The sequence below is a fragment of the Peromyscus maniculatus genome, chromosome 15, assembly GCF_049852395.1.
Source record: "Peromyscus maniculatus bairdii isolate BWxNUB_F1_BW_parent chromosome 15, HU_Pman_BW_mat_3.1, whole genome shotgun sequence".
Lineage (NCBI taxonomy): Eukaryota > Metazoa > Chordata > Mammalia > Rodentia > Cricetidae > Peromyscus > Peromyscus maniculatus.
Window position 1 is genome coordinate 27848515 of NC_134866.1, and position 15604 is coordinate 27864118.

Below are 15604 nucleotides of genomic sequence, written 5' to 3' on the forward strand. Positions count from 1 at the left end.
CCCAATAAAGCTCTTGCCCCCGACCTGTTGCTCATGCCATGTCCTCTGAGCGTTACAGGGCCCGCCAGAGGTACCCATGCCACAGCTTTATCATTACAGTTTTAATTTGTGTCATCTTTTCCACATTGGATTCATACAGTCTTCAGAAACATATAATAAGGAAGTTGATTATAATCAGGAGGTCACCACAGAGCATTTAGTTATGACCCTGGCAACACGTGGTTGTATGAGCGTGGATAAATTACTTCTCTAAGACTCTATTTCTCCACTGATGTCAAAAGAAGGATAAGCTGGTGATTAAATGATTCTAACATTCCCAAGTGTCAAAAAAAAAAAAAAAAAAAAACCAACAAAAAAACAACCCACAAAAAGCAAAAAACAAAACATGCATCACTGCAGTTGTATTGAGAACACCCAAAGTTCCAGGCCAAATACTAAGCCAGAATATAGACTTTAAAAGAGAGCCTTCCTTTTTTACTCTTTTCTTTATGCTAAACACATTCACAAGACCTTTAAAATCAAGTAGTGATTGAGTGACATGAATTGGACTTGATAGATTTTAAGACATGAAGACACACAGTTGGGTTATATAGAAGGGGAACATGTATATGGGAGGAATCAGGTGGGTGAATATGATCAAAATATAATGTATGAGATTCTCAAATAATTAATAAAACTATTTCTAAAATTGTAACTGTTTCTCTGTTCCCCCACTTTCCTTCTTCCCAGTTATTGAACAATGACCATGTTCCAAGCTCTGCATCTCTAATGCAAGTGCTTTGTAATGTTCCCCTGAAAGGATTTACATAAATATAATAGATTGTATTCCAGAAGTTATTCAGGACCTCGTGATGTTCCAAAGAGGGGGTGGTTAGCTTCACTTCATAAACTGAAGAAAGGCTTTAATAAAGGAGGGGAGTTTAGGCTAGATCTGTTAGGGAGATGATGAAGACAAAACAGAGTGGGGACATAGGAGTAGAGACCGTGGCATGCACAGAGGCCCAGCACTGCCGTGCAACATGGCTTGTCTGCAGAGAGCGGGTGGTTAGAACGTGAGAAGAGAGGGTTGGAGAGATGGCTCAGAGGTTAAGAGCACTGACTGCTCTTCCAGAGGTCCTGAGTTCAATTCCCAGCAACCATATGGCGGCTCACAACCATCTGTAATGAGATCTGGTGGCCTCTTCTGTGTATATAATAAGTAAATAAATCATTAAAAAAAAAAAGAACGTGAGAAGAGGGTAAGGAAGGGCGAAGAGAAATAGACAGAGGCCACCGTGGAGGGCCTTGTGGTCTGTACCTCAGTTGTCTTGGGGTTAAGTTTTCCGTGGCCCTAATTTCATAAGATGACTAGACTTGAATTCTGTTGTTTCCTAAGGGATCTCTGAGTTTAAGATGCTTAATGGTGTAAAAAATGTCTTGGCTTCAAAACAGAATCAATTATTAATATGCCCAGGGTCAAATAAATGCAGAGATTTTCAGTATCATCCACCTTCTTGCCACTCAGTTTGCTTCTTGGGGATGGAAATGTTTCTCTAATGTATGCTGGTTTTTATGCATTAAATTTTAATATAAATTTCTAGGAAAGTACTTTGGATGGAAGTAGGAGTCTATGTGTATTTAGTAAGGCCAAGGCTATATCCCATTTTATTCATTTGTAAAAATTCAGCTCTATAAAATGTAGCGAATACCATAAAAATCCTGCAGCTCAAAAGATATGCAAACCTGGACCAGAATAAGACCAAGTAGTTAATAAATATATGAGACCTGATGCCCTAAGGTTAGGCTGTAGTCTCCTCTTATTTTTTTAGTAAAACTCCAGATAATAAAATCAACTATTGCTAAAAGAAAATTGCAGTGTTGCAAATGTGGGAAGACAGAGTGCCCCAAGGGGGAAATATTCCTGATTCATTTCAGGAAGAAACATGATTTGTTTGACTTAATTCCAAAGAGGACAGTGCTTAATTCAAGACCCACAACAAGGAGACTGTCAAATCAGTGGCTGGCAGAACAGAAGCAACTCATAAAATGTCATTTCAGGAAGTGTGTAGAGCTGAAAACCATGGGTGGTGTGGGTGTCAGACCCACCAGAGGGGTTTTCAAGAGCATCTCTGTCATTTATTACATTTCTCCCATTGTAAGACTTATTTCCATCTCCCTAGGAATTTATTCTGAAATTGGTGTGTGCTATCCAACTGATGTCTATACTTACTATGCAGCGTTTCCTTCCTTCTGAAATGCTCTGATAGTTTCTTGGAACTGAGACTATGCAGAAGGAGCTTCATAACCAAGTGGGTTGGTAGTAGAAATACTCTAAATCTCAGGCTCCTCAACAGAGACTATAAACTCTCTTGTTAAGTTACTAATGCTTTGGCTTTTGAGAACCTCAGCACCAGGCACATGATGGTATTGGTGAGTGCTTGCATCTGTGGGTAGTATATATAAATGAAGACTGCAATATAGCCTGAAGACTGAGGAATTTAAGTGTCTCTGTATTTGGGTAGGGATTTGTAGACTAATACAGAAGGATTGAAGTAAAGTTGAATTTTTAATTCTGAGAAAGTTTCTGAAAAAAATCAAACTGTCAACTATGAAAATCTAAACTCTCTGGTGAATAGAGGAGGGAGGATTCTGGCCAAACCCCAGATATGAGCTCCCAAGTCTCTCATTTGGGACATTCTAATGGCAAGAATTCCTCAGGCTTGACTTGACCTTTTTGAGTTACAAGCCATTTCACTCATCTGTTCTTTCTGGGTCATATAATTTCCATGGAAATGATTATTCTCAGTGACAGGTGGATGGAATTCTGGGACATGGGCAACACATGGCAACGTCTGAGAAATGAGACATTTCTTTAGATATTTTTGGATATGGAAGATAATTCATTGGTAAGTAATCTGTCTTTTTATACTGGGTCTGTTATTAGTTGGAAGGAGAAAAAAGCAAGGTAATGTGAATTTATCCTTAAAAAAACATAGTACCAACACAGAGACAGGGGTGCAATTTTCTCAAGGAGCTAGCCCTACTCCTTTCTTTTCTAAGTTCACAATCTTCTTTTGGGGGAAGGGTCACAAGGTACACCAATGAAATTTTATGCCCCCATCTGAAGGTAAGTCTGTCTGATGGGTAAGTCTGTCCAGTGGAACACTATAGTCTTGTTTTGGGACATGAGTTATCTACCAGATGAAGGTACTTACCTATAGACTTTTGAGCCTCTGCAGACTTTCTAGATGGCTCTTTTCCTCCCCAAGTCTTAGAGTCATGGGGATCTGGTTTACTGGAGAGAGGACAGGGATCTATGGAAGCCTAGATTTGAGCATTTATGGAACAAGGAAGGGGTATCCAGAGCTCATACCTGCTTTTGCTATCTGTTTGGCCCTCAATTCTGCCAACAGACTGACTGTTCTGTCTCCCAAGGGCTGAGTCAACTGCAGTCTAGGATGATGGGCAGATAGCCTGACTGTGCACCTTCAAAGCACCTGGATTAGCCTAAAGACTTGACTCACCCCTTTCACAAGGGACCTTGCAGAGCAAACAGTGAATTGACTAACTGCAGATTAGTAATGGTTGTAAAACACATGCCAATATGGGAAATATACTTTTCTGTGGTTTTCTTTTGAGATAGGGTTTCACGTAGCACATAAACTGACCTACAGTTTATGCTATAGCTCAGGATGACTCTTAACTCACGATTTGTTTCCCTTGGCTCCACATGCACTGAGATCATAGATATATAGCTTCATGTCTAGCCTTGGGATATACTTTTTAATGGCCAGATCATTCATTCAACCGCCACCACTATTGTTATTATTTTCTTATTATTTACTATGTGTATTTGTGTGCATGTGTGAAGGCTAGAAGAAGGCATCAGCTCCCCTGGAGCTGGAGCTACAGATAGTTGTGATCCACCCATGTAGTGTCAGGACATAGACTTAATTCCCCTGTAAGAACAGAAAGAACTCTTAACTGCTGAACCATCCCTCTAGCCCCAAATTATTTTTAATGTTTTCTTTTCATTTTAGGCAAATGAAGCTGTTTTGTGAAGAGCCATTGAGCCCTGACTTAATTATATATGTGACAAGGGGTAATTTCACATTGTGCAATTATAATTTTTATACAATACAAAATTAAAATAATTGTGAAATATTGTACTGCATGTTGGCCAAAGCAAGTAAGCCTGAAAACTTGGCATTTTGCTCTAGCTTATCTCAAGAGAGTAAGGACACACAGGTAAAAAATTGTGTGTTAATACAAGTCTGACTTGTAGGCATTGTGTAACTTAGAGTAAGCCAATGGCTGGTGTAGCATCTGTGCTCTTTAAAAGAGGCAAAAGGGAGGAAGAGAAGAGAGAGCCCCCTCTTAGCAAGTGCTTATACAAGACCCAGCCCTTTCCCTGAAGACACAGCCTCATAGGTTACCTTGCTCCAGTTTCCCACTCGCCAGCCGGCGCAGGGGCGGAGGTGGCACTTCTTAGCAGGGTCTGGCCTCTGAATGGCTGCACAGTCAGCGTTCATTCTGGTGCTACATTCCACACTCCTCCAGTAGGCCCCCAGCCCACATGTGGTGGAGCACTGCAGCGGAGAGGGAGGAAGAGAAGAGAAACAGAAAGCTTTTTCTCAGGTGTACTCATCACGGCGATCCTGGAGCCAAAGGTCTCCTGTCCCGGATGCTAAGGTTATCTCGGATATGAACACACACACAGAATGTCTGGCTGGGTGCTTTAAAGTGAATAGCTCTAATAGACAGCTGCAGTTAGGGAGCACCCAGCCGTACACGAAAGGAAAGATGTTGCAAATGGAAATGTGCTTTTCCTTGATAAGTACACTGATACAAGCGCCTGGGCCACAGGCACATAGCTATATTTCGTATCACTCCAGTTCAGAATGGATGTCAGATGTCAGCATATGGCTCACACCTCACATCTAACATGGCAGTGACTTTTACCCACTTTCTTTCAATGATGTCAGTTAGTATTATTATAGGGTAGACAAAGACACCGAGGCTTCATGCTGGCTTGTCCATGGAGGAAGATGGGGTATTCTTCCTCTAGACCTTATGTTGTACATTCTGGTAGTGCCTCTCACACTCTAGCTTCTCTAGGTAACAACCAGAAACCCTAGTGAATGCAGATTCTCATCAGTGTCCTCACCAGCACTGGGATTCTGCATTTTTACCAAGTTCCCAGATGATGCTGATGCTGTTGCCTCTGAGACCACGGCTGGAGTTGGGAAGAAATGACAAAATGCTGCCCTTCACCTCTTGCTCCACTGGCAGAGAACTAGGCAATCACCTTTTCTATAGGTAGAGTTCATTTGTCTCAAGATGTTCCCACTTGTTTATAATTATCCAGTATCACAAGTTTAGCTTGCCATTACCTTGAAGATCACACATTTTCTCCCCTTTCGTCTCTCTTTTTTTCCCCTTGCATCCTCTTGCTTGCTTACCCTTAGGAAGGGGTTGTTTCTGAATACATAAAACACAGCTCTGAGCTTATTTAAAAGAAAGTTTCTTTTGATAAATTATATAAATCAAAGAGCAGCCTTATGTTTCCTTGGTTACATATTTGCCCTCCGTACAATCTAGTTCTTCATCTGGTGCAAATTTTGGTATTGTAAAGCGCGCGCACGTGTGTGTGTGTGTGTGTGTGTGTGTGTGTGTGTGTGTGTGTTGTATACAGTCACACGTATATCTTAGGTAAATTGTAGAATTACAGGAAGGGAAAAGTAGAAAACATTAAATGTCATAATTTCATTTCAATTTTCATTTATAGAGGAAATTTCTCCTCATCCCTAAAATTCTTTAGGACTTGATCTGTATCTTTCCTGTTCCTCTTTGAACATCATTATACATCTTTATAGTAGAGACAATGGCAGCTAATGTGCAATTACCGTCATCTCATGGATTGAGCCCGTTAATGTTCTCCATCATCCACACTCACACTCTCTTAGTTTCTCTCATCAAAAGATGCTATGCGTTTTCTTAGCCACTAAATGAAGGCTGTTCCTGTGACTCCTTCTGGCTAATAGGGTATGGAGGCTAATGTTAGGCTAGTTACCATGCTTTGCTTCCCTCTTTTGCTGTGGACTCTGCTTTTGCCATGAGCATATGCCTGGGCAACCCATTAGAGGATGAGAGCTAACAGGAAACAGAATTAGATGACTCAGCTACCCCAGGCCAGCTTTCAACTGACCTCCAGCAGGGACCTGAGAGGACAAGCTGAAGTTGAAAGAACCTCCCGGGAGAGGGTATAAACTACCTGGTGATTAATCACAGTTGGGCTGTTTGCTAGCTGTGTGAGCCTTTGCAGATTCTGAGCCTCCCCAAGCCTGTAAAACTGGTGACCACAGGAGGGTTCCCCTCATGCTGGGCTGCTGTGGGGACTGAAGATGACTCATGCATACCACCTTGCACAAGGTCACACAGACAGTATGCAGTGTTATTAGCTTAATATTGTGATATAGAGGGGGAAATATAACATTTAGGCAAGCTTAGGAAAGTTGCTAATGAGACCACATTGCCAGGCTAGAAGTGATCCCATGAAATCTCAAGCAATAGCCATAGTTCCTTGGGCCATGTTTATGCTACAAATCATAAACATTATTTCTGGAGCTTGGAGTTTGGTCCTCCTCCCCAGAACTGGTTTAATTCTCTTTGACAGTTTCTATTTAGGCATCCTGCTACAGTCCCAAAGTGAAGCCGACAAGAAGAGATCACAGACTAAAGACAAAGCAAAACAAAAACCGCATTCTGTAGAGTCCAGTTTTCCTTATTTTGAATTACTTTCCTATCGGAAGTAGGAGATGAGAGAAAACAAGAGGACTTTGAGGAAGTGGAGGGGGAACTCAATTCTGTCCTGTGACCCCTGAAGCAATTGACCCATCAGGTTAGGGAACAAGTGTGGGGTGACGGAACTGTAAACAGATACTGAGGGTCAGGTCAGCAACATCTGGAAAAAATATGGAAAAGATGTGGAGAATTAAGCTGTCACTTTCGTTCTCTTGACTACACAAGCCTACCTTTAACTGGCTAGCCAAGGGATCTGATGGAAAGAAGCAGCAGGTCAATGAGATGAGGGATTCTGTCGAAACAAGAGCCACAGCAGTACACAGTACACAACACACAACACTTCATGTTTCTGTTATGTGAGTACAGATGGAAAACACCCCGGTTCCTTGCTATGTGCCTGATATTCTTCTGTAGCTCATAGATATTTCTCTTACCTCATACCAACCTTAGGAGTCAGATATGATGATCACCTTAGAGAGGAGGAAACTGGGGGAGTGACAGGATGCATTTATTCAGGGTTCAAGTCCAGCAAGTGCATTTTCAAACTGCATGCCTTTTTATAGGGTCAACTTCATTTTTTGCATCAATTATCAATTCTGAAACCTCAGTTAGTAAAAGAGATGTGTTATGTACAGTGAGGGTCTTGGGCAATCTTTTAATGAAAGAGAGAAGCTAAGGGCATAGCCTAAGAGAGGCTTCAGATCAAACCCTAATAAACATTAGAAATGGATTCTGGCTTAAGGCTCAGAAAAGCTTTATGGGAGAGGAGGTTTAAAATGAACCCAAGGACCACGGAGGATGTGAGGGCAGAGTGGCAGGGGGGGGTAGGGGGGGTGGAGTGGGGGCGGTAAGAGATCCCAGGCAGAAGGAACAGCATGGATGAGAGTACTGGGCAGGGACAGGCAGAGAATAAAGGAGATTGGGTGCTTTAGAGCTTTGAGATGAAAATTGGATGCAGAAAAGCAGTAAGACTAGAAAGCCACTTATGCAACACCAATTTGATGTTTGATTAGATGGTTTCTTTCTTTTTTATTTTTCCCCTTTTATTATTGGCAGAGTGCATTTCATCTGCTCTGTATGTATTGAAAAGACCAGTATTTGTAAGAAGGACGTTGGAGTGGTTAGAACAGCCCTCTTATATCTCTTGCAGCAATGTGAAAAAGATTGGAAAAGGGAAAGAACAGAGGCTTACAGACCAGCAGTGAGGCAAAGGCAGGTGTCCTGGGCAAGGCTATGCACAGAAGGTAGTGCATTCTTAAATGCTGAAGTACCACTGGTACTTTGGGCTGGGGGATCCTTCCTTTTAAAGGACTTGCCTGAATACTGAATCCCTGAATAGGGATTTTTTATAATTGTTGGCTCTCAGATATTAAATGTGATCATTACTAAATAACAAGCAAAAATAGCCCCATTAACTTTCAAATCCCTCCTACCCAAAGACTAGGAACTACCAGGTCTTCAACAGGTAGGAAACAAAAAGCAGATGACAGAATTGATGAGTTCATCTGACTTCAAATATTATTAGAGCTAGTTTTAGTGGGGGAGAGGCAAATTAGTATCAATGGCAATCCCCAGGTTTCTGAGACATTATAATCGAGAGATGATTGATCTACTGTACTGAGATACCATCAAAAAAAAAAAAAAAGAAAGAAAAAGAAAGAAAGAAAAAAAATAGCATCAAAAGTGAGTAGATGTAAGAATCAGGGACCATGGGATGCTCAAAATCCAAAGCTTCCATTCTGAACTTTGACTTTCTCTGGCAAATAAATATATGAAATATTCTATTTAAAAATACACAAAAAGAGTAGTCCCTAAGTCCTGCCACATAAGGGATCACTGCTAAGTAGAGAACTCTAATTTTCATTTATATTCATTCTTGTTGCTCTAAAAAGCTACCATGATCCAGTTCCTTTTCTGTAGCCAAACTGCTTAGAATCAGCAGCTCAACCTATGAGTGAATTATGATAAATTCAATATGACAATTATTTTTGTCAAAGCCCAGTGATGACATTTGAGTCTAAATGAATTGTACCTTGGTTTACTATAATCAAAATGTTTTAACCTCTAGGATCAGAAATCATTATAGTTTATGTCTACTCCATTATGTTTTAGTTTTCTTGGATATAGTAACTTCTCATTGAATTAATTAACATTTGTCAACTGAATAGCATCTTTTGACTAATATCATTATGACAAATAACCACAACACATTTAAATCCAGCAATTACACAACTGTTCTGGAAGCTGAGGATTGGTCATCCTGAGATAAATACTTGTTTTTAGTATTTCTTTACTTTATCACATGTCATCATACAGCCCAGGATGACCTGGAACTTGCTATGTAGCCCAAGAGGGCTTTGAACTCATAGCCTTCCTGCCTCTGTCTCATGAGTGCTAGAATCACAGGCACCTTTGTTTCTTTGTGTTTTTTTTTTTTTAAGATTTATTTATTTATTTTGTATAAAGCATGTATGACCAGAAGAGGGCACCAGATCTCATTACAGATGGCTGTGAGCCACCATGTGGGTGCTGGGAATTGAACTCAGGACCTCTGGAAGAGCAGTTAGTGCTCTTAACCTCTGAGCCATCTCTCCAGCCCTCTTTGTTTTTTAAGATAGGGTTTCTCTGTGTAGCCCCAGCTGTCCTGGAACCCACTTTGTAGACCAGGCTGGCCTCAGAGATCCGCCTGCCTCTGCCTCCTTTGTGCTAGGATTAAAGGCATGTGCCACCACCGCTGGTCCACAGGTGCCTTTTAAAAAATCTTTTATATTACCTTCTGGGCTGAGGAGGGCTGTCAATCATTACTAATAATCCTAGTGTATGGCTCTCCCCAGTTACTAGGCTGGCCTCCTAAGCGATTCTCCCTTCATACTGCAGCTTCCATCTAAGTACTAAGCCTGTCCTCCCCAAAGTCATCCGTGACCCGCCAATGATCAAGTGTAAAAGGTCTACAGTTGACACATTCCTAATTATAAACAGTGCCGTATTTCTTCTCGTAAGTCTTACATATCAGATTATTCCTTACCAGACTTCCCCAATGGGATTTCTTTCTTAGCCGCCTCTTTAAAACATGAGTGCTCTCTAGGGTTTCACTCCTGGGTCACAGGCCTTTGCAGTGTACAGGTAGTTTTGGGGTAACCTCACTCATTTTCAAGGCTCTAACTACCACCCATGGATCATGGCTGCCAAGTACTCTCCTTAGTTATTACCTTCTTCAAGAACCCCAGACCCATACACACAAAAGCACATTAGTTATACCTAGACATCTCAGAGGCACCTTGAATTAAACTTCATCAGTTCAGGCCACACCCACTGACTGCTTTGGCACAGGAAGATAGCAGCCTCTTGCTTCTTAGGGGTATGGCGTGATTTTAGAAAGACACGTTTCGAGAATGCAATTTGAAAATAAATCATTCTAAGAAACCCTGAGAAAGTTAAATTTATTTTAAGATTTCTACACTGAATCAATGGGTGATATCTTAGGGGACATTTGTTTTTGTGGCTCTAAAAGTAGCTAGAAGGTGTCCTCTGTTATTAAAAAATCCTTTCTTGTGGAATGCACTATCGTCTCATCTGTCAACTTATGGTAATCACATAACTGACATTGCTTTTATATATAATATGAGCAAGGGAACAGCAACTAAAACCAAAGCCAAGCGACAGTAATATTTTCTGATTTGCAAAGGGAAGGATTGCAGGTTCTCAGCTGTCCATCTGAGTTCAAATCCCTGCTCCTTCACTCAGTGGGTGTGATTTTAGTTACTTAACCTCTCTCCGCCTCATCTCTGGTGTGTCATTAACCATCTTGGGCTGAAGTAAGTATTGTAGTAGATAACTCATGCTAATTAGCTTAAAATCCTATTTCTAATACATCTTCACATGTGGTTAAGCTCACACCATCTGCTCTTGTCCTTACACCCCTTCAGAACTTATTAGATAGGAATATGACTAAAAAAGCTCGGCTTAGGAGACACATTAATACACTTCAATATATCAGATTACTATGAGTATAAACATCTCTCGGAAGCTGGACTTTTGCAAATAGAGATAAGATGTTGATTCACCAATGAAAAATGTAGCAACTCACTTTAGAAACAGAACATACAGATAGTTCAAATGCAAATAAGTACAGATTTGGCACAGAAACTTTTAAAGTATTGAATTTACCCATATGTTGCTGGTAAAGTCAGTACCATGATCCACTGAGTCTGGTTAATTTGCACCAAAGAATGCTACACCCTTACTTTGTAAGTTGGTGCCAGAATTCGGCATAGAGACAGGGTTATGGTGAAAAAAGAAAGTTCATTATCACATTGAAAAGTGAGTTTTAGGACAGTCACTTAGCCATTGGCATTTTATGTTTCCTACTTGTAAAATCAGCATATATGAGACAGACATCATCCATTCTCTAGGACAGCCCATGTGAGAATAACAGGAGACCATATGTGAGAAGGTTCTGGAAGTCAGCATACCTTGTAAATTGCTCTAACTGTATTCTTGTTCTTATAGTCACAGCTATTATATACTAGATGCTATTCTTAATTAACTGCCCTAGATTAGCTTGCTTTAGAAAATAAAATAAGACATAAATTGTAAAAAAAACCCTTCGCTGGGCAGTGGTGGCGCATGCCTTTAATCCCAGCACTCGGGAGGCAGAGCCAGGTGGATCTCTGTGAGTTCGAGGCCAGCCTGGGCTACCAAGTGAGCTCCAGGAAAGGCGCAAAGCTACGCAGAGAAACCCTGTCTCGAAAAAAAAAAAAAAAACAAAAAAAAAAAAACAAAAAAAACCCCTTAATTATTTGAATTTGTGGCTACATTATTTTATAAGTTCATATACTAAACTTTTATTGAATTTCAAATTTAAAATAGGTAAGAAATCATTTCAGTGCCTCAAAAGGATGTCACTAGTTGTAGAAATAAAGAGAAACAAACAAATAAAAAAACAAATATCTGGTCAAATTTCTAAAGCCTGAAAGTAGGGGCCAAAATTTTATTATAATGCTTAGTTCTTCTTAGATATTACAATTCTTTTAGTGAACCATAGTGATTTTTTTTAATGAGGCCACTCAAAGAAAAATAATTAGATAATGAAGGTGGGTGCCTAGCTCTATAATAATCAGGTAATGTTTGTGATATGTAATACATATTAATAAAGCAGTTTAAGTGTATCACAGGTAGAAAGGGGGCCCTTTGGTAGGTATTTCCTCTCAAGCTTGTTTTGACCACACAAGTAAAAGATACTAAGTATTCAAATAAAAATCAAAGGACGTATATCCCTTGATAATAGAATAGAATATGTGTACTTGGATATAAAATTTGACATAGTAAGTGATATAATTCTTTTTGAGATTTTGTCTCAGATATCCATTCTAATCGTGATTACTTTACAAGTTTAACTGAAGTCTGAGCATTAGCTTTCTGAATGGAATGGGAGGACAGGTCATCATCCTAGGACCTTTGGAGCACACAGCTGTAAGGGACACCAGAGATGTGCCACCCTAGACATATCAGCCTACAGCTTAGGCACCAGGTACAGAAAGATGACTGGATTCTCCATGCTCACACACTGACTGGCTCAGGTCTCCTGATAGAGACTTCTCACTGTGTCTCATTGTATGTCTTCTCTTTAGTATTTATGGATAATGTATAAATATATACTTGTATGTATGCATTGTTTTATAAATAATATATTTATTCTTCTCCTTCCCATTTGGGGAGTTGGCGTAGAGATGGTTGTAATTGTCATTATTTTTTTTTCTGTCCCTCCTTCCTTCCCTCCTTCCTTCCCTCCCTCCCTCTCTCCCTTCCTCTCTACTTTGTTCCTTCCTCCCCTCCCTCCCTCCCTCCCTCTTCCTCCATTCTTTCCATTCCTATTCTTTCTTTCTTTCTTTTTCTTATATTTCATCAGAATCTTATGTAACCAAACTGGTTTCCAAATCCGCTCTATAGCCCAGGCTGGCTGGCATTCAACTCACAATCCACCTGCCTCAGCCTCTCAAGGGCTAGGATTATAAATGCGTGCCTCCATGCCCAATTAGACAACATTTTAATGTAAATTCATTTCAGAATTTTCACAATATACCATTGCTAGATATTTTCCATATAGAATGAGGTCTGAGATAGGGAACGGAAAATCTTACTTTACTCCAGTTTCCAACAATCCAGTGTGCAGGGCTGGGGTCCTTCATAAGCTGCTTGTAATTGGAAGCATTTAGCAGAAATCCCTCGGCAATCAGACTTGATGCATCTTCCTCCGTCAGGACAGGCCCAGAGCCTTGGTTTGGATTTGTATCGTTTGGCAAGGCCAAGTGGTCATGGTTTCCTAACTTTTCTGAGGGCGTTGGCTGATGGCCTCCTCCAGGCGGGAGTGGAATGTTCCTTGTTTTTTCAGTGATCATCCCCTCAGCTCTGGGTGTCTCGTTTTTAAGGGACCAGTCAGGTAGTGAGCCTTTCATCGCTGTGCTGAAGGGAGGCCATGAAGTCTCTTCCCCGACGTAAGATGTTGGTGGAGGTCCGAGTGGTATTTCTGCATTCCTCTCCATGGAAGACGCGTGCTCAGGTGCCCTGCTCTTGTTCCATATCACAGAGTTGTTTTCATCCTTGTTCATAGGCTGGTCACTGCCTTCCCCTGAGCCACTGTGTATCTCCACTTCCGGATCCGTGGTCAAGGGGTCATAAAATGGGGTTACTTGCCACGTCACAGCATTGCTAGATGATAAGCCGGAATCACTTGTTGTTGCCCAAAAGTCAGCCTCTGAAGTGGGACCTACAGCTGAACTAGAAACATTGTCATCATCGGGCTGGATACTCACAGAAGTAAAGGGGCCCTGGGAAGTGCTTCCAGAGGAAGTAAGGTAGCGGGAGTCCTCTTTAGCTTGGGTTGAAGTATTCTGCCATCCTGTCCCATCTTCGGGTGCCACAGTGGGGCCAAGGCTGTTGATTGCCGTGGTGCTTGTGTTCAAAGACCCAGGCACTGTGGGCGTGGGCAGTGGCATGGGCCTGGATGTGGGTGCAGGGATGGGCTTGAAGGGGTCGTACTCGGATGTTGGTGGGTTTTTCCCACTGGGAGCTATGTCTTTGCTGGGTTTCAGAACTCTGCGGCTAGGCGGGCACTGCTGGAGGCCACACAGAGCTCGACTGTTGGGTTTCCGTGTCTTGTCGCAAGGTTCGTCGTGGTTCTTGGCACAGGTGACACTGCGAATCCGCACTCCGCCGCCGCAGGAGACGGAGCACTGGAAAAGAGAGAGAAGTGTTAGTTTAGTGGGAAAAGATGCTTCTTCTCATGGCCATGCCGAGGGGTGATGAATTGTGCAGCTAATGTAGCATCTCCATTTGGTTTCTATGCTTTTAGTTTTACATTGTCTCTTGGAGACCAGCCAGGGTCTCCAAGATAAAAGACAAAAACCATGATACATCAAACTGAAGGCTCTTTGGGTCTTGAAAACTGGGCACTACCATGTATAAGGAGAGCATTAAGTTAAATCACTCAGGGGATCTCTTTCTTAGGGCTACAATGCGATTAAATTAATACAAAATGTTCTCAGATGCTCGAGATTGCACTAAACTAGTTATATCAAAGCGTTTATATTTAGAAAACAATGATTAGAATTCATGGAGTTTCTCCCAGGTGTCAAGGTCATTTATCTACGGCAGGTAGAATTACATTAAAAGCTAGATAATCACCACACTCAAATACACTTATATTCTAAGTGTTTTTTTTTTCCCTGAACTTGAAAAATGAGAAGCTAATCAAAGGTGGAAAATATCCTTTCTCAAAGAATTTGGATCTCCCATTAGTGTGACATTAATATGCACACTGAGAAAGTGGCGTTTCTCCCATCCCAATTTCATTTTACATTCTGGAAGGTTTGCTGAAGGACAGGCATCTAGATTGCCTTTGTGGGGGGCAATTTGGACAGGGCATGCCATCCTCACAGTTCAGTGGAAAACTGCCTTCATCCAGCTGTATCACTGTTAATCATACATAGTTACTATGTAACATAGGAAAATCAGTTACTTTGAAAGGTCTGTACTTTTACCAAACGGCTCCATTTTTACTTGGCCTAATGACATGTTAATTCAACTAACCAGTAGCTAGTGCTGTAACATGCACCATTCAGGTCCCTTTGCTGCCCATTTTCCACTGATTTATATTCTCTATCTGCTATCCTTGAAGTCAAAGTGGGTTTCTTCAGGGTATGCCTGCATAATTCTCCATGGATTTCACAGAGCCTCATAGCCATTATTCTGTGTGATATTAGCAACATCTCTGCAAGATTTACAAGGCAAGGGTGGTTATTCCTCTCTCTGCAAGAGAGGAGCCAAAGGCTCCAGAACCTACTTGAAAGGCTGCAGATCAACCAATGTAAAAAGTCAGCTTTATTTAGCATGCTCTCTTCTCCACCAAAGCCCAGGGCAACACAGATCCATGGACTTTGCTTAGTGAATTGCCCAGTGCTTGTGATGTTGGAAGAGTAACCCAAAGGCTGGGGTATTTCTTATTCATAACTACATGTCAGGATAATTCTTAAGATATTTGATCACTGTACATATTTGCGAAGTGTTTGTTTTATTTGGTGGAAAAAAAAAACAGGGATGGGGACATGGTTACCTATAAGCTTTTGCATTTTTTAAAGCTTAAGCTCCTTGCTTCCTCGAGTCCTATTGGTGTAAAAAATCTCCTCCTTTATTTTGTTTCAGTCAAGCACAATCACTCAAGATGCATAATAGCTCTGGGGAATTGGCTCATTTGAAAGCAAGAAGCACCGTTGACTGCAGAAGGCTGTGGAGTCAAGGCAGTACCAAGTACAGACTGGGCTCA

General features: G+C 41.2%; 1 protein-coding gene across 1 annotated transcript in view; it reads right to left on the reverse strand.

The window, feature by feature from the left end:
- Window positions 1–15604, reverse strand: part of Adamts12 (ADAM metallopeptidase with thrombospondin type 1 motif 12) — a 262599-nt gene that overhangs the window by 26933 nt on the left and 220062 nt on the right. The window contains exons 19-20 of the mRNA XM_042261410.2: window positions 12924–14015; window positions 4416–4568 (exon numbers count right to left, since the gene is read on the reverse strand). Of these exons, the coding sequence (XP_042117344.2) occupies window positions 4416–4568; window positions 12924–14015 (1245 nt within the window). The remainder of the gene's footprint in view (window positions 1–4415; window positions 4569–12923; window positions 14016–15604) is intronic.